The 20,047-nt window shown below is 44.1% G+C and overlaps 1 protein-coding gene across 1 annotated transcript; it reads left to right on the top strand.

Annotated features, from left to right (window-relative positions):
- Positions 1-411: 411 nt before the first annotated feature.
- Positions 412-20,003, top strand: LOC117894126 (circadian locomoter output cycles protein kaput). Its single transcript, XM_034801014.1, is given in 8 exon segments — positions 412-4,176; positions 5,778-5,926; positions 5,996-6,126; positions 6,128-6,178; positions 6,245-6,461; positions 6,537-6,890; positions 16,928-17,568; positions 17,631-20,003. Coding segments are annotated over 8 exon segments (3,057 nt in total). The 5' UTR covers positions 412-4,138; the 3' UTR covers positions 19,107-20,003.
- The last annotated feature ends 44 nt before the right edge of the window (positions 20,004-20,047 follow it).

The raw sequence follows: 20,047 nt of genomic DNA, 5'->3' as shown, positions 1-20,047 counted from the left end.
ACAACTCAAAAACTATAAACAAAAGGGAAAGATTTCAGTTGATTCAAGTTCAAATTCGACATCAGCCACCAGAGTCCCATCGTCGCACATCAATACTCCGACTCACGACACATTCTTAAATAATATTCCTGCCGTGGATGGTACTCGTATTATTTGTGGTTTGGCGGGGCGTATGTACATATGTATACTTGATTTTAGTTTGTGCAAATCGACATTTCTGGCTGATACGATGAGATAAGCAATTGATTGACAGCTCAAAAGTTCTATCACAAATGATTTGTTGTAATTTTTAAAATAGCGAAAAGGAAGCGGGCGAAAGGAGAGAATTTAGTTGAGATGCATTTGTATGAATTGTTTGGGGTTTGTGGCCTATATTAATTATGGCAATAACATTCAAAATCATCAGGCAAAATCATTAAATAGATAGGAATCAAATATGAATAAATGGTGCAAGTACGTACCTCTGTAAAGTCTGTTTCTTCCCCTTGCTGTTGTCCACTTGGACTTCATTAAGCATACTCCACATACAAAATCCGCAAGCAATGATGCAGTTCCTATGATGATCTGTTGAAGGGGATGAGATGATGATTAAAAGATGAAGATGAAGTGCTCATTGCATTAAATGTCAGTCATTTAGGGAAAGGCAAACCACGAAGTCGGTTTCATTAAAAACTATCGAGAATCAATTACAATTCCAAGAAACACATTTACCACTTGAGAACCGGCTAAATGGAGAGGCCTTTAACCCTATAAACTGCAAAAAAAAGTGTATACTCAGGACTTGTATTTGTAGATAGTGGATAGAGAGAGGGAGGGACCTGTCTAGCTAGATAAATCAATGAACGGCAATTGGCAAAATATAAAAATAACAAAAATAGTGCAAAATTTAATTAAGTCAAGTTGAAAGCAACAGACAGCTTAAACAGAATGAGATAGGCTGACAGAAATTGACAGAGAACCCCTGAAAGAGCAAAGGAGACAAAAAATATTACAAGCCAGAGCTTTGCAAAGAGGCGGAACAAAGTGGAAAGAAAGCAAAATAGAAATAGATGACAGGCAAAGAGCATTGGGAAAGGGAAAACACTGCACACACAAAAACAAAAAAACAAAAACTGCACAGCGCGACGTTTGAGTATTGGGTATTATCACACAATCGCACACAAATGCACACACACACACGCACACGCACACAAAGATAGAGACACAGATGCATACATGGACACTATGCTGTAATCGTCGCAATGCAATTAGCATTGGAACCAAAAGCTCAAGTTCACTGACAAAGAAATCAAACACTCACACAGAAAGAGAGGGACAGAGAGGGAGAAACACAGTGATGTATGGTGGCAAACACACACACACACACACACATGCACATTCCGAGTATGCGATAATTTTTGTAACCGAACGAAGCTTTACAAATGCAATCAAATGACGTTAGTCAGAGCGCGAGCGAGAAGAGTCGGCGGGAGAGCAGGCACGCTCCACAGATAGAGCGTGCAAGTGAGCGAGATGGAAGACAGGCAGACACACAGCCCGAGAGAGAGCTTACTCGTGAGTAGGTCAGTCAACGATCTTCGGGACGGGTTGAGTAAACTTGCCTCTTGCCATTGCTCTGCACTCGACACTCTGCAGTCGCGCTCGCACTCGCACGCAAAGCCTCACCCAACCGGCTTTCTGTGCTTTTTATTTGGTTGCATTTTTCTACCCCACTCATTGGTTTCCGCATTGCAAATAAATATACTCGCACACATGTACGTATTATGTACAATAAAATAACAGGCACAATGTTGTCAATGCCAAATGTTTAATCGGTCTGAAATGCAGTTGATGATGGTTCATTGCATTGTTTTACAATTAGATTCTAATTCGTTTGGGGGGTTGTCATACTCGTATTATCTTTTGATAGATATCGGCAAAGCAGTGTTAGTGTTTGTCTTCTCTTATGAAAATTAATTGAGTTTTCTTTTTCATCGATCTCTACCTTCTGTGACAACTTTAAAATAAATAAATTTAAGCTAATTTCAAGCATGATTTCCCCACAAATTAAACTCTAATTTAATTCAGGAATATACCCTTTACATCTGCATGTTTTAGTTGCGTAGAAACTTAAGGATTTGCCAGGATTCTAGCGAACATCTTTGACCCAATAACTGCCATCAATGATTCTGTTGAGTCGAACACGACAGAGTTGGCAATAGTCCACATTCCTCGACTTAAAGTTAACCCCTTCAATCATCATATTACCCGACACTCTATCGGTGTCTCTATCTGCGAGTTTTCTACCTTTTTCCTCTAAAGTCAAGCCAAACCAAACGAACCGCACTAATTGCAATACGAGCCATTAAACGAGTCATTGGCAATTATCTGCTGGCTGGCGACTCTGGCAACAGTTTGAGCCACCGGCCAGGTCCGAGGCCAGAACCCGACCCAACAGCTACTTACGGTTAACCAGCAAAACACTTGGCAAGCCGAGAGAGAGAGAGGGGAAGAGTGTCCGCTACGAGTCAGGGGGAACTTGGCTTTGATGTGTACCGAGAAGTATTTAAAACGTTTGTGCCTGGTGTGGTGGTCCCTTTGGTGTGGACATGTGGGAAATTATGAGCTGCGTTTGGGGTCTAACCGGATTAATTACCAGCTGCTGCCTGCCCCAAAGAAGCGAGCGTCTCCCGCTCTCTGTGCTTCCGTTCTGTAGGATTTTAAGCTGCTTTGCAATTTTAATTAAAGGCTGATTTTATCCTTGATTTATCAACTTTAAATTGGTCCAACTGCGACGTCAGTTGTTCGACATGTTTTCGGCTTCCCTGTTTTCCCGTGCCGTGGCAAACAAAGTGCATTTCAGAGGCTTGCAAATAGAACCTTTGACATTTTGATGGAAACGAACGAAAGTTTTCAAGTTTCCGTTGAGCAAGAAATTGCTTTCCTTTCGACGGAAGCCCTGCAACTGCAAGCCTGGCAATTAAAACGGAATAATTGTGGCATTTTATGCAAGGGAACAGAAAAATCCACCTCCAGAAAATGTTTGCGAAAAAAAGGAAATCAATATGAAAAGTGAACAAAATTATGCAATGTGTAAGCGAATGTGTGGCGTGGCTGACTGATATACATATAAATAGGGCTCGGCGAGGGCACAGCGGCACAGCAGCATCAAGAGGCAAAGTCTATATACAGAAAGGCAATTGGCCAGCTGCTGCTCCAGCCATGCAACCACTCCGTCACTCCGTCACTCTGCCACACAACCCCATCTCCAGCCTCTGGCTGGGGCATCCACCAGGCAGCTCCCACCCCACCCCAGAGTGCGACTGGTTGTTATGGCATTCGCTGAACGCATTTTGTAACATGACAAAATAGCGTAGCATACATTTCAGGGGTTGCAACTGTGCAACACGCTGCCCTGCCATGCCCTGCCATACCATGCCATGCCCGTGCAACGATTGGGGCACGCCTGACTTGCAGATTGGCCGCCTGCCTCGGCTCGTGTCGGGTGCGGGTAGCCTGCGCAGGCGCAGCTCATTGTGTCTGTGAGGCTCTTACGTAACTCTGCCTGCCACAGAGCAGCAACAGCCGCAGCAACAGCAGCAGCAGCAGTGTGATGCTGCCACCGAGTGAAACGAAACCCAAAGTGAAAACCAAAGCCGAAACAGAGCCTCAACTGCACTTGTTGCTGTCGGTGCGCGTCGTGCAGCAACATTAACTCGAGAATCCAAAATGCGACGGCAAAATCTCGCACAAAAAAGTGACAAAATGAAGAATCGAATATAAGTGAAGAATAAAATAACAAGAATAAAGTTGATAATGGGTATTCCTGTCAATCCTCCTTTCAGTTGATCAAAATGTGGCATATTGAGCATGTGGAAGTCAACTTTTGTGCGAACATAACCTGAACCTAAACTTGAACGTAGACCCAACGAATAAACAGAATCGGAATAATAAAAACTATGTGAACCAGAAACTAATTGTCGCATTTGTGTGCCAGTCTTCAATAGAAGTTGGAAGGAAGGGCAGCGTTTCCTTCAGTTCTCCCCACCACCACCACCGCCACCACGACCCCCTTTTCGGTTCCACTTTCAGTTTGTTTGCCCTTTGTGGTCTTATTTAAAGATTCGTTCGGTCCAAGGATTACCCAATAGATACCAAAATGGACGACGAGAGCGATGACAAGGATGATACGAAAAGGTAAAAACCCCAACACATTACTCACACGCACCTTGCCTGCCCTACGCTTAGACACACCCACCCATTCACATTTCTTCGGATACGGAATACGCTGTACGGTGTACGGTGTGCGGTGTACGGTGTACGGTGTTCGATGCACAGTTTACGGTGTACGGGGCTATTCATAAATAGATACTCATACAATCTGCAAGTGACAGATGACGGAGAAGAGAACACGACACACAGCACTGTGCGACAGGGCAGGAGGAAAGGTTGTTTCTTTTTGAAATTTTCCACCAAATAAAAGAATAATTGTCTCCCAAGACCATTGCTGTCGTCCGCTTTCATTGCCTGGACTCTGCGCCACTCGCTAATCTACACACCTCCCGCTTCGAAACAAACAACCAGTGGGGGGAGCTGAGGGGCCAATGGAAAAGGTGGAGGAATAATTTGTAACTCAAGTCGGCGATGCGTTCACTTTTGTGGGCCAACTTCCAGTGACATTGGTAACCCGAGTGCGGATTCAATTTGTGCAGACAATAATTAGTTTTTCTTTTGGCTATTTATTCGGTTGAGCCATAACCGAAATGATGTGCCAAATCTAGAACACAAAACATATTAGTAATGGAATATCCAACCAAAGAGAGCTACAAGAGAGCTGTACAAAACGCCAAAAACAAGGCGATTCTTATGTATTTATTAGATACACCTTTAACTATACTAAACCATAATTATGTCGCGATAGGATTTTGCTCGTATTCAAATACTAATTTAGAAAGTTTTCTTTGGATATTCCCTAGGGAATTATTTATAACCAGCGATCACATTTTATATTTTCATATAAGTGTCTCAAGGGAATTCGGGGAATACCAGTGACAAAAGTTTAACTAAGGAAACATCCAATTGAACTTGCAGCAAACGGATCTCCAATATTTTCTGAAGATACTCAAAGCCTTGCATGCCCTGCCACCACATATGTAAATGTCGAAATGTTCTTCCATCTTCAACAACTCCTCAAACTAAATAAATACATCTCAAGCTGTGTTCCCTTCAATTGACTCCAAAAGTAAACTTAATCTGTCAGCGACACACTATTGAGGTGGAATTAATTTTTAGAACATATCTACTAGCCAAACAATGTGCCCAAATAACTGACAATTACAGAAGATTTAACCGGAACCCACACGCTGACAGGCTGAGGCTGAACTCCGCGCATTAGCGTCAGCATTGGCCAGATTCCGACATGCAAATGTCAATGCCAGAGGGAAAAAAGTTAACTCTAGCGCACCAAATGCAAAGCGACAAAAGGTACAAGGGGTGCCCCGACCCATCTTTCACGAGAATACACGTATGAGGGGGTGGTGATAGCATATGGGCATATATGTCTAATCAACGCCAGACAATGCCTCAATGGGCCAGGCACACGTGGGGCACACAGCCTCACCCTCCCCTGAGGGTTGCAAATCGGACCCCTTGCGGGGATTATTAGTATGAAATACACAAGATTATATATGTAGCAATAAAGAGATGAATTTGAAGGATGGAGGAGGACGATGATGAAATGCTTGTACCCGCCAACGCTTATCATGATTTTTTTGTGTAACTCGCAGTTTCCTTTGCAGAAAGTCGCGGAATCTGAGCGAGAAGAAGCGACGAGATCAGTTCAACTCCCTGGTCTGCGATCTGAGCACCCTGATATCCACCTCCGGTCGGAAGATGGACAAGTCCACGGTCCTCAAGTCAACCATTTCATTCCTGAGGAACCACAATGGTAGCTGAACTGTTTTTTCACCATATTCCCCCGATTTTGTTGATGTCACTTGTAACTCCCTTCAAACAGAGGCCGCGGATCGCTCCAAGGTGTTCGAGATACAACAAGACTGGAAGCCCACGTTCCTGAGCAACGACGAGTTCACGCACCTGATGCTGGAGTCCCTCGATGGCTTCATGATAGTCTTTGGCAGCATGGGCAACCATATTCTATGCCTCGGAAAGTATTACCTCGCAGCTGGGCTATCTGCCGGTATGTGCTTAACACTAACGTATTCCGAGGGGAAAATGTGAAACTTACCGAAATGAGTCTTTCCAGCAAGACCTGTACAGCATGAATATCTACGATCTGGCGTATGAGATGGACCACGAGGCCCTGATGAACGTGTTCATGAATCCCCCGCCTGTGATCGAGCCGCGGCAGACGGACATCGCGGCCAGCAACGAGATCACCTTCTACACGCATCTGAAGCGCGGCGGGGTCGAGAAGGTGGACTCCAACTCCTACGAACTGGTTAAATTTGTGGGTTACTTTCGTAGGTAGACGTGCAGCCGCAAGTGCCTGCATCTACTAATAATGCTCATTCACTTACCCACCCCTCTATGCACAGGCAACGACCCCAACACCTCGGCGGGGTCGCGTTCCGCGAGTCCGAGCGGCAGCCAGTCGGCGCCCGTGCTGCCGCGCATCTTTCAGAAGAACTCCAGCGTGGAGGTGGACAAGAAGCTGGTGTTTGTGGGCACGGGCCGCATCCAGAACCCGCAGCTAATACGCGAGATGAGCATAATCGATCCCACCAGCAATGAGTTCACTTCGAAGCACAGCATGGAGTGGAAGTTCCTGTTCCTCGATCACCGCGCGCCGCCAATCATTGGCTACATGCCCTTCGAGGTGCTGGGCACCTCCGGATACGATTACTATCACGTTGACGACCTGGACAGCATTGTGGCGTGCCACGAAGAACGTAAGTTGTTAATTTTTTCACTTTTTCGCGCGCGCACATCCCGCTTCCTCTATTTTCGCGCGAAAACTAGATCTGCTCCTCCGAAAATGCAACGCTTGTAACGGACACGGGAAGTGTCGTCTCGTCAGCACTCTCTGTCTACTAAAGGTTGGCCGGCTAGGCTCAGGGAAAATGGGGTGGGTGTTGTGCTGCGAAAACGAACTCCGTCACCTAACAAAATCGTAGACAGATTTACGGGAACTGGGATCGGAATTACAAACCCGGACGGAACTTAAGGTCCACTACCTACTGTGAAGAGCAAGGTGGTTGTGCTCTTCCCTCTTGACCCACCCTCCATGTAGAATAACATAAGAATATGCCATTATGGTTCTACCCAAAACCTTCTGCTGCTGCGCTATGTGCCTTAGGAACCCCTCCCAAAAATCAGATTAGAAATTCATGTTAATCGTTATAATTTTACTTTGACTTGTATAACTTCATGTTGTTTGTAACCCCCATTATTTCTACCCTAACCCTTAAAACTATTTTTTACTGCATGTGTATATATATGTGGGGCTAATTTAAGACATAGGAATTCAAGAGAATGATCAAATATGAATAAAAATAATATAATCAAAATATAAAGTAAGAATGAATTAATTAAAGGAATTAAATGGTATAATTGTAGTGATTGTAGTTAATAATAATTCACTTTATATATGGTTAAGCATGCATGTCTCACTGTGTAGACGCTATTCTCCTGACCCGGTGTATATGTGTATATATGTGTGTCTACTTACAGACTTTTAAACAGCTGCTGGTGTCGTTGGGCCCAATTTCACGTTTGCAATAAAAACTGTTAAAGAATTGTAGAAATATGCAAAATAACAAGAAGCGTTATGAAGAGGTATTTTACCAATACCCTTCCATGGACACAATGAGACCGATGATGCACCTTTTAAAATCTATTCTTAACTAGGCATAAATTTCATTTTTTTTTCTTCTTCTATTTCTAAGTTAACGTCTAGGAATATTTAATATTATTAAACAATTTTCTTTTCTATTTTTTTTCTTCGATCCATAATTTTTCATTAAATTTTCTTTTCTAGATTTTGTGATTTATTTTTCTTCCCTTAAGTGGCTTTTAGAATGTCGGCATCGAACAATTTTAATAACCTGAGAGAAGACGAGAATAGGTGACATACGGTCAGGTGGGTCTAGTTAAATGTGCATAGGTGTATGGTCAGCCGCAAGGGCAATGACCGCTGAGCTAATTTTTCCACACCCTACATGTGCAAGCACCAACATTTTCTTTACACAAGGCGCGGTGATATAATATTTTAGATGGTTTTATATTTTCGTTGTTGTTGAGCGGCTTAATTGCGCGTGAGATATATGTATATAAACGGCTCGGTCCCGATCGCCAAGTCCATCCGTTTCTATGCCTGCAGGCAAGGTCCGGTGGCACCAAGAAGAAGGACTAATGATCGTCATGAAGCGGACCCCCCCTCCATGAGGGGTGGTCAGGCCAGGTCAGCAATTTTCTGCCACACGTGGATCATAACCTATGTATGTACATACGTGAAATTATGTAATAAGGTCACTTTTTTTTTTTTCTTTGCGTACCTTATCCATGGTTTGGTTTTTAGTTTTTGTTCTTTGCAGCCACAACACTTTTCAAATGGTTTTTATTGGGTTTATGTTCCCTTTTATGGTTTTGCAGAATTTTCACCACGTTTTTCTTTTTATATGTTCTGTACGCACATTAATTAAGTCTTCCAACTTTGAATGCACTTTTTGTTCTGTGCAGCATGCACTTAGCCTAACTATTTTACCCCTCAAAAAGCTGGGTATGAGAGAGCTAAGAAGGTTCTCGAAGGGCTAGCCGTAAGCTATGCTTGCGGAGAGAAAAGCTCACATGTGAACGGCGCTCGCACGTGCAATTTCGAAAGAGAGAGCTTTTCAAGATAAAAAGCTTCTGATCTTGCATTTGGGCTTTCTATGGAATGCATGTACAGTGGGGAAGGTTCAATATTTTTGCGATAAAATAAGAAGACTGTTCCCAAAAAAAATTCTTAATACAATTTTTGTCCAGACATTCCAAAATTTGTATTTTTGGTCTGCAACCTTCACACCCCCCCGCCAGATTTTATCTTAGGGTTTTGACCCAAGATAAAACTGAAACAACAACAAGGAAGGGTGCAGACTATTGTTTCTAGCTACCAAATATCCTTAATGTGAAATTTCCCCAGCTCTTTACCGTTCAAGTCTTCCAGTAGATAAATCAGTTGGCCACATTTCTGCTTTACGCGAGCCTTCACTCCAACTGGAGCTAGTTTAGCGTTAACGTTATTGGCCGCGCTACTCAAAGAAAAATTTCTCTTTATTACTTCTTGACCTACCTCAAACGAACGAGGCTTGGATCTCAGATCGTAAGTGCGTTGATTTCTCTCGTAAGCTTTTGTCAGGTGTTTCTCGATGTTTGAGCGAATCTTCTGAAATTCGTCAGCTCTTGACAATTTTCCCCCTCTCGTTGAGTAATTCGACTTCTCGCAACATTTTGTAATCTTGGCCATGTGAAATCATGTGCTGACCAAAGACCACGAAATAAGGTGCCATACCAACTGATTGGTGTATTGATTTTCTCAACGAACAGTTTATGCTACTAAGGAACACATCCCATTCACGATGGTCAGTACGAACGTACGCTCTGAGCGCGGCATTAATCGATCTGTTAACCCTTTCCGCGGCATTCGACTGTGGAGCATACGCCCCTGTACATAAGTGCTGAACACCATACTTCAAAAGGAATTTAGAAAAATCACTACTTTTAAACTGCGTACCGTTATCGCTCACTAGCACTTCCGGCACTCCATAACATGAAAATATCTCTTCCCTCAATAGGTCAATCACTATCTTGGATGTAAATTTCTTGACCGCCTTTAAGAAGGTAAATTTTGAGAAGTGATCCAGGATGATAAATATTCCTATATTTCCCTTTCTGCTTCGAGGAAAGGGACCAATGAAATCAACGTACAACCGTTGAAAGGGACGTTCGCTAACTACTCTAGCGCCCATAGGAGGTTTGAGAGAGCGTGTGGGATGTTTTGTGGTCTGGCATACATCACATGCGGAAATATAATCGCGGACGTCTATTACCATTTTTGGCCAGTAAAATCGTTGCCTTATTTGGTCGAGGCATTTGGCAATCCCACAATGTGCAGAGGAAGGTTGGTCATGCGCAGCTTTAATTACGCCCTGTCTCAAGGCTTCGGGAACAAATAATTTCCAAGACTCATCGGCTTGGTCAGAATCCAACACGGAAAACCCTGTACGATAATATATGTAATCGTCGATTACTTGAAAATCTGGGAGTTTGAGAGCACGACTTTCTCTCTGAGTGATCGATACTCCGGCGACTGAAACGCATCCGACTTTAAATCGATTTCCGGTAACACTTCGCATTCCAAAACCGCTACTTCCGTAACACCTTCGAATGAACGAGACAAAGCGTCAGCCACTACATTTTCGCTTCCTTTCCTATGCTCGATTTCGAACGAGTAACCTTGTAATTTTATTGCCCATCTGGCTAATCTACCGCTGAGATCTGACTGGTTCATAAGCCAACGGAGGCTTGCATGATCCGTAACAACTTTGAAGGGATGACCATCGATGTACATGCGGAATTTTTATGGCCAGTACTACCGCCAAGCATTCGAGTTCCGTTACCGTGTAGTTTCGCTGAGCCTTGTTCAGCTTCTTGACATGTAAGCTATCGGACGCTCGCAACCTGAGTCGTCACATTGGGCTAAAACTGCACCTACCCCATGAAGAGATGCATCGCATTGAACTACAAAAGGCTTGTCGTAATTGGGATGAATTAAAAAATGGAGCTGAGCATAATTTACACTTGATATCATCAAACGCTGCTTGTGCCTTTTCATTCCATTCATACGACTTTCCACGGAGTAGTTCAGTGAGAAAAAAGATAACAGAAGAGTAGTTGGGAATAAAACGTTGATACCACCCAGTCATTCCTAGAAATCTCCTTAGTTGCTTTTGTGTCTTCGGTATCGGGAATTCATCCACGGCTCGTACTTTCTCTGAATTAACTTGAAGCGTCCCCTCACCCACAAGATACCCAAGGTAGTCCACCCGTTTCAGACAGAACTGACTCTTCTGCACGTTTATTGTCAGTCCGGCCTTGTGTAATTGAAGAGCAACTTCCGATAAATGTAGCAAGTGGTCTTCAAAATTGCTTGAAAGCACCAATAAGTCATCAAGATATACCAACACATGAGATTTGAGTTGATACGGAATTACAATGTCCATCAACCGACTCATCGTGTGTGGCGCGTTTGTCAATCCAAACGGCATTCTTTTAAACTGATAAAGCGGCCTATTTGGTACTGTGAAAGCTGTTTTCGCACGAGATTCTTGGTCTAATCTAATCTGCCAGAAGGCATCCTTAAGGTCTATCTTTGAAATACAGTGAACCGGCGGCAACCTACTTAACAAGCCATCCATGATTGGAATTGGATACGCATCTCTGACTGTAACTGCGTTGAGTTTGCGGGCATCTAAACAAAGTCGCACCTTACCAGGTTTGATGTGCAGTGTGACAGGAGATGACCACGGGGAGCTCGGAGCTTCTTCAATAACGTCCATACTCAACATGCGATCGATCTCTGCGCATAAAAGGGTCTCCTTTGCTGGAGACAAAGGGTAAAATCTTTGCTTAACTGGCTTGCTGTTAGCCGTATCAATGTGGTGCTCTATTAGGGTTGTTAACCCCAGTCCATTCTTTTCGAAAGACGGAAACAATTCGATCACGTGCTGTAACTGCTTATTTTGAGAAATCGACAAGGCTAACTTGAGCAACTCGTGCTCGGATTGAAATGATAATTCGCTTATTGTCCATGATGATGATGGAACGATAGAAATGCCAAATCTTTTCCAAAAGTCCATTCCACATATTATATCCTGTTGGATAGATGAAACTATTAGAAATTCAAAGTCCGAGTGTATTGAATTGTAATTCAGAGGAACTTTAATAAAACCAGCTACCATCTGAGTCTGACCGTCAGCAGTACGAACAACGCCTTTCATTTTTTGTCAGAAGATTCTTCGAGAGAATTTTATCGGCTAATTTTCCTCCGATGACGCTTTTATTGGCTCCGCTATCTAATAGCGCAAGGTAACTCTCACCGAGTATCTCAACTTGAGTAAAAGGACGAATATCGCTCGCTTTGTGAACGACCGAGGAAACAGTGACGTGACGTAGGCTTCTCTTTCGCTTCCAAAATTCGCGCATTCGTTCCGCTGAACGAGACAACACCGCTAAAGGAGGTTTGGGATAAAAAATTTCGGCTCTACGCTTCTGATATTCTCGAAGTCTAACATGGTATGGTCTGAAATGTGGAGGGATTGGTATGTCTGAGGATGATTTGGATATGTCTGGTTTAAGTTCACGTCCGGTAATAAGATGTATATGTTGAGCATCCGAGACTAACGTCGGATGTCGCGTCTTGTTAACCGACGGACATCCTGGGATACGTTTTCCGTAGTCGATTTACACTTTGCACAGTTGGGCTTGTACGTATCAGGTACACCACAACCATAGCAGAAAATACGACGAGGTTTTAGGCATTCCTGGTATTTGTGGCCCTGTTCTTCGCAATTCCAGCATTTACTAAAATCGGAAGATCGGAATGCATAAACTTCGTCAAGGGAGTCCCCTTCTTTTTCGGAATTATCTTCAGCTTCTTCGTCATGACTTATGGAGTTCACAAACCTCTTGCTATTCACTACTTCGTGTCGCGAAAAGGCTTTGACTTCAGATTTCGAAAGAATTCCTCGTGCTTGTGACACTCCTTGCGTAAGGTTGCCAAATCTGGAGTTTCGATATGAAGCAAGTCGAGCTTCAGTTCCGACTTTAAATTCTCGCGAACCTCTATGGTGACGTCACCATCCTGCATAGGCTCTCGTAAAGAGTCTGCGATAGATAGCATCGCATCTAGAAAATCGTCAAAGCTTTCATTACTACCCTGTTTACGCCTACGCATGGCTGCTTTGATCTCTCGATCCGAACGTTGATCCTGGTATCTCTCTTGCAACCGGCTGCATAACTCATACCAGTCAAGGTTATTCGTGGTCCCATGAACACGCCAGTAAAATGACAAGGCTGAATCAGTAAATAAGAGACTGGCAAACTGCGCCAGTAAGGTAAAGTTTCCATTTAAACAATTATTGGTAAGACAATTCACTCTATAGATAAAATCTTCGATGGGAATATCTTTGGAAGATCCACTGAATTTTATACGCCACTTGGAAATGATATTTGAGATCTTATCAGGATGTTCACTAGAATGTCTGGGAAATTCGCACGAGCACTAGATGGGCGTGGCCTGTAACTATTGTTACGAAGATTACTAGCGCTGCTCATTCGAGGGAAGGATGGAGCAATATCACTCTCCCATTCCAGCTGGGGCTCATCCCTGAAGTTCCTAGAAACATTTGTCAGGTTCAGATTCCTCAACCCGTTGTTATTTTCTCTGAAATAACTGCGGTCATATTTTCCCTGAAATTTAGTCATGGATTCTGAAATAAGTCGTTGGATATTTCCTTCGGAAAGAACATTGATTCCGGCACACGTCTAGTCTGGCCAGGTCCTGGTCGAGGGTTAGGTCGTGCACTTGAGGCTTTTGGGGTATTTCGTACCTGTGACCTTGTTTTAGGACGATTTTTCGGAATTGCTCCGGTGTACGACAAATTCGCCGCGGCATTTTCCCCACTCTGTAAATTCGATTGAGATTGTGAACGCAACGGTAGCGAACACAGCTGCCTACAAATCGGGCATGTCTCATTGGATGTCAACCAATCCGATAAACACGACCTGTGGTATTTGTGTTTGCAATGGGTTTCTACAATGTCGGTGTCCTGGCTGGTATCATTGCATATAGTGCAGTGTACGACTACCTCGCCGAGATTAACATTTATATTGTCAATACTTCGCCTTACCGCCATTGTAACAAATTATGATTAAGGAAAAACGATATAGTCTTTAAGACTATGAAAGATTTTTTTTTTTGATTCTAAATTCGAAAATATGGGCAATGATTGTGAGGGTCTCCTATCAGGCACCAGCACAGCAGAAGGAATGTCTTCGGTTGTTTTAACCTTAAGTCCGTAAGCAGAAAGAAAGAAAACAAAATTTTAGTTGTTGATCCTTTCGAGATAAAGAGGAACAGGACCGAATTCTCCAGTCTGAACAAGTCTCAATTAATCTCGAGAGAATAAAGGTCATTCATCTTCGCTACTAGGTATAGAACCAATTTACTCAGAACTATCGTTCCTAGTATCCTGATGAAATGATATAATGAAGTCTACTGTGATCTTCTTCTATGCAATATATCCACTGGTCTGGGTCCGACAATGATCAGATTCCCAGCTGTTCCGAGCTGGATATATAACACAAAAAACTGAACTACTTTTTAAAATTTGGATCAATATTGGGTTGCGGAAGGGATTGGGAAGGTTATTGGGGAAAACGTGAGGGAACCTATAACCATAGAATATATAGTTGGTAGGTACGGCCATTCGGGCCCCACGTTGGTAGATACGGACCATTTGGGCCCCACGTTGGGCGCCATTTATTATGTAACGGACACGGGAAGTGTCGTCTCGTCAGCACTCTCTGTCTACTAAAGGTTGGCCGGCTAGGCTCAGGGAAAAATGGGGTGGGTGTTGTGCTGCGAAAACGAACTCCGTCACCTAACAAAATCGTAGACAGATTTACGGGAACTGGGATCGGAATTACAAACCCGGACGGAACTTAAGGTCCACTACCTACTGTGAAGAGCAAGGTGGTTGTGCTCTTCCCTCTTGACCCACCCTCCATGTAGAATAACATAAGAATATGCCATTATGGTTCTACCCAAAACCTTCTGCTGCTGCGCTATGTGCCTTAGGAACCCCTCCCAAAAATCAGATTAGAAATTCATGTTAATCGTTATAATTTTACTTTGACTTGTATAACTTCATGTTGTTTGTAACCCCCATTATTTCTACCCTAACCCTTAAAACTATTTTTACTGCATGTGTATATATATGTGGGGCTAATTTAAGACATAGGAATTCAAGAGAATGATCAAATATGAATAAAAATAATATAATCAAAATATAAAGTAAGAATGAATTAATTAAAGGAATTAAATGGTATAATTGTAGTGATTGTAGTTAATAATAATTCACTTTATATATGGTTAAGCATGCATGTCTCACTGTGTAGACGCTATTCTCCTGACCCGGAGTGTATGTGTATATATGTGTGTCTACTTACAGACTTTTAAACAGCTGCTGGTGTCGTTGGGCCCAATTTCACGTTTGCAATAAAACTGTTAAAGAATTGTAGAAATATGCAAAATAACAAGAAGCGTTATGAAGAGGTATTTTACCAATACCCTTCCATGGACACAATGAGACCGATGATGCACCTTTTAAAATCTATTCTTAACTAGGCATAAATTTCATTTTTTTCTTCTTCTATTTCTAAGTTAACGTCTAGGAATATTTAATATTATTAAACAATTTTCTTTTCTATTTTTTTCTTCGATCCATAATTTTTCATTAAATTTTCTTTTCTAGATTTTGTGATTTATTTTTCTTCCCTTAAGTGGCTTTTAGAATGTCGGCATCGAACAATTTTAATAACCTGAGAGAAGACGAGAATAGGTGACATACGGTCAGGTGGGTCTAGTTAAGTGTGCATAGGTGTATGGTCAGCCGCAAGGGCAATGACCGCTGAGCTAATTTTTCCACACCCTACATGTGCAAGCACCAACATTTTCTTTACACAAGGCGCGGTGATATAATATTTTAGATGGTTTTATATTTTCGTTGTTGTTGAGCGGCTTAATTGCGCGTGAGATATATGTATATAAACGGCTCGGTCCCGATCGCCAAGTCCATCCGTTTCTATGCCTGCAGGCAAGGTCCGGTGGCACCAAGAAGAAGGACTAATGATCGTCATGAAGCGGACCCCCCCTCCTTGAGGGGTGGTCAGGCCAGGTCAGCAATTTTCTGCCACACGTGGATCATAACCTATGTATGTACATACGTGAAATTATGTAATAAGGTCACTTTTTCATTTTCTTTGCGTACCTTATCCATGGTTTGGTTTTTAGTTTTTGTTCTTTGCAGCCACAACACTTTTCAAATGGTTTTTATTGGGTTTATGTTCCCTTTTATGGTTTTGCAGAATTTTCACCACGTTTTTTCTTTTTATATGTTCTGTACGCACATTAATTAAGTCTTCCAACTTTGAATGCACTTTTGTTCTGTGCAGCATGCACTTAGCCTAACTATTTTACCCCTCCAAAAGCTGGGTATGAGAGAGCCTGTAAGATTGGCAGCGCCAGGCAATGCAGTTGGCAGCTCTGGTCTCGACTGAAGTTTTGCAAGCCACAATTAAAACATAAACTATCAATGTGAAATGCTGCTACAGCATTCCTAAAAATCATCTGAGCCATATTCTCTACAATCAGGCTTCACTGCGTCCAATAGGAGCGGAAAAATCCTGCGAATAAGATTGCGCTTTTGAACGTTTTGTTTTCGGCGCCCACCTGTTTCTGCCCAGCCAGCAAATTAAAACGATCTGGTCACGCCCAAATTCAATGGCGACAGTGACTGCAGGCCCTCGACCCTTTGTGCTCTCTTCCTTAATAATTACTTGTGGCAAATGCCAAAGTCTCTATCCTGCTCTTCAGAGCAATAAACGTGCGAAGGGAAGACTTCCTGCCACATATCCTACTTACAAATTGAAGGAACTAAGCCCTTGAATTTCCAGGAACAGCTGTGCTGTTGGTTGTTTTGATTACGATCGAAACGATCTGGCAGCACACAGCCCCCACTGCAGGCACATATGGCAGAGGCTTAAAAAAAAACAAAAGACATTCGAAAAAACATTAAAGGGTTACAAACTGCAAATTGAACACCTATTTCTATGCTTGAAGCAGACGAATATTTAATTATACTAAATGGTTTACCCTTCACTGTAGTGCGACAAACGGGCGAGGGAAAGTCCTGCTATTACCGCTTCCTCACAAAGGGCCAGCAGTGGATATGGCTGCAAACGGACTACTTTGTGAGCTACCATCAGTTCAACACGAAGCCGGACTATGTTGTGTGCACCCACAGTGTGGTGAGCTATGCGGAGGTCATCAAGCACACTCAGAAGGAGCGACAGAAGGCCATCAGCAAGGACAGCAAGGCGCTGGCCGCGACGGCCAGCAGCAGCAAATTGGCGCCTGCCACCACAACGCTGAGGGACTTTGAGCTGGGAAACGAGAACCTGGAGAGCACGCTGCTGGACAATAGCCTGGCGAATCTAACCAATGAGACGGCTGCCACCTCACCCACTGTGGACTCGTCACCCATGTGGTCGGCATCGGTGGCGGCAACAACTCCGAGCTCCTGCCAAGTAAATCCGCTGAAGATAGCCAGACCCGCATCGAGCTATGGCAACATTAGCTCCACGGGCATCTCGCCAAAGCCCAAGCGGAAGTGTTATTTCTACAACAACAGATGCAATGACTCGGACTCCACTTCGATGTCCACGGAATCGGTCACCAGCAGGCAATCTGTGGCCAGCAGACAGTCGGGAGCCAGCAGGCACTCCATGATGACGCACGCGAGCTCGGTGAGTGGAGCGTGTAGATTAATGTGTGACTTTCCTTTACACTGGCCCATTTGTCTCCTTAGCAAAGTCGACAGCGGTCCCAGCATCGTGATCACAGTCAAAGTCATAACAATAGCCATCACCAGCAGCAGCAGCAGCAACAGCACCAACATCTGCAACACCTCCAGCAACAGCAGCAGCAGATCCAACAGCAGCTGCAACAGAACGTGGGGCCGCCCAAGCTGGTGCCCATGCTGCCCATCGGACCCGCGCAGATCATGGCGGGCAACGCGTTTCCCCAGCCCACCTATCCACTGGCCAGCCCCCAGCTGGTGGCTCCCACCTTCCTGGAGCCGCAGCAGTACCTGACGGCCATACCAATGCAGCCAGTGATAGGGCCGTTTCCGGTGCCGCCTGTGCCTGTCCTCTCGCCGCTGGCGGTGTCGGGTCAAGGCCAGGGCCAGCAGGAACTCGTCCCCAGCAGTGTGGTGATGACGCCCACGCAGAGTCAGCTGCAGGACCAGCTGCAGCGGAAACACGACGAGCTGCAGAAGCTGATCATGCAGCAGCAGGACGAGCTGAGGATTGTGTCGGAGCAGCTGCTCCTTGCCCGCTATACGTACTTCCAGCCAGTGGTGCAGATGGGGCTCCCACAGGGCAACATGGCACCGGGACCTGCGATGCCCAATGCGGCGGGCGGCAGCGTTCAGCGCGGATTCAACTTCTCGGGCACGAATGCAGTGCAGCCGCAGTTCAATCAGTACGGATTCGCGTTGAACTCGGAGCAAATGCTGAACCAGCAGGACCAGCAAATGATGATGCAGCAGCAGCAGAACCTGCACAGCCAGCAGCAGCACAATCTGCAGCAACAGCACCAGAGCCAGAATCAACTGCAGCAGCAGCAACATATGCTGCAACAGCAGCAGTTGCAGCTGCAACACCAGCAGCAACAGCAGCAGCAGCAACAACAGCAGCAGCAGAACGACATGTTGTCGCGCGAGGACATCGAGGACATTGATGCCTTTCTCAATCTGTCGCCGCTGCAGGCGCTCGAGCCTTCATCGGCGCTCAACACCAGCCACAACAACAACACTTCGAGCTTTAACAATGGCAACGGCAGCGGCCAGAACAATATTGGCCACAATAACAACAACAACAATAACAACAACAGCAGCTCGACTGCCCCACAAAATCACAACGAAGACTCGTTGCTGTCGTACATGCAGATGGCCACGAGTCCCTCGGTCAACTTCCATATGGGCATCAGCGATGACGGCTCCGAGACGCAAAGCGAAGACAAGATGATGCTGGGTCGCAGCAGCAACCACCTGCAACTGCAGCAGCAGCACCTCCTTCAGCAGCAGCAGCAACACCAACACCAACAGCAGCTGCAGCAGTCGAGCAACTTTTACCACACGAATCCATTCCTCACCCACCTGCAGAATCAGAGTCAGAATCAATTGCCAAACGACCTGGAAATATTGCCCTTTCAAATGTCGCAAGAGCAATCACAGAATCTATTCGATGCGCCAAACACAGCCACCGGCGGAAGTCAATAACACATGTAGAACCCTAGTTCGTAAGCCCCATAGATCCTCCAATATGTTTCCCCCTCCCGTGGTGGTATTATCTATTAGCTAGCTGTCTCTCTATCGAACCTTCTCTTGGAACTCCTTTCGGGACTAGTTGTAGATCTCAACAGACTGAGTATTGTTCTACTAAGAGTTGGAATTTGACTAATTTGTGTGTGCGTGCGTGTGTGTGTGTGTTTGTACATATGTACGTGTAGAAACGTTCTCAAAATGTGTATCCATAAGTAGGTTTTAATTGTTAGCACATAGTGAGAAGAGCCCTTCGTTTGCATAAGCCCCCAAATTTTCCAGTAAGTGCCATTGCGGCGCACACAGGGATCTCTGATATGTAATCGAACCTTAAACCCTAAAACGTACCCCAAACAATTGTACATAACGATGTAAGCAATGCTAACCCAATTGTATATCATTTCCAAGACTGGGCTTCCCTACTGGAGTCAATTTACCTTTTAAGCGTCGATGATGAATGATGGACGATAGCTATAGCAACTCAGGTTGAGACTGCAACTGACATTTATTCTGCTGTGAGCATATTCCAATAAGTTTTCCTCATGCCTGAGCGTTTCCTGGAAAGGAAAATGAAATTAGATCTGGAGTACTTTCTGGATAAGCTGATTCGAATCTGTTTCGATCTTCAGCCTTGAACTTTCACATGCAGCTAAACCTTGTAACTAGCTTCAACTCAACTACAACTACCTTAATAGCTCTAGCTACCTCTGTGTTTAAGCTCTGTACATACCTATAGGACAAGTCGGGAGTACTTCCATAAGCCTGTACATAAAGTAACGATGATAGAACTAATTTGTACATAACGAGTAGATGATTCCATGTTCCCCCGAGAGCAATGTGAAAATCGAATCAAAATCAACAAAAATACAACAAATAAATATGTTACGATGTGAAATGAA

This window comes from Drosophila subobscura, chromosome J (genome assembly GCF_008121235.1).
Source record: "Drosophila subobscura isolate 14011-0131.10 chromosome J, UCBerk_Dsub_1.0, whole genome shotgun sequence".
NCBI lineage: Eukaryota > Metazoa > Arthropoda > Insecta > Diptera > Drosophilidae > Drosophila > Drosophila subobscura.
Note: the sequence above shows the minus strand (reverse complement) of the source record. Positions and strands in the feature narration are given on the sequence as shown.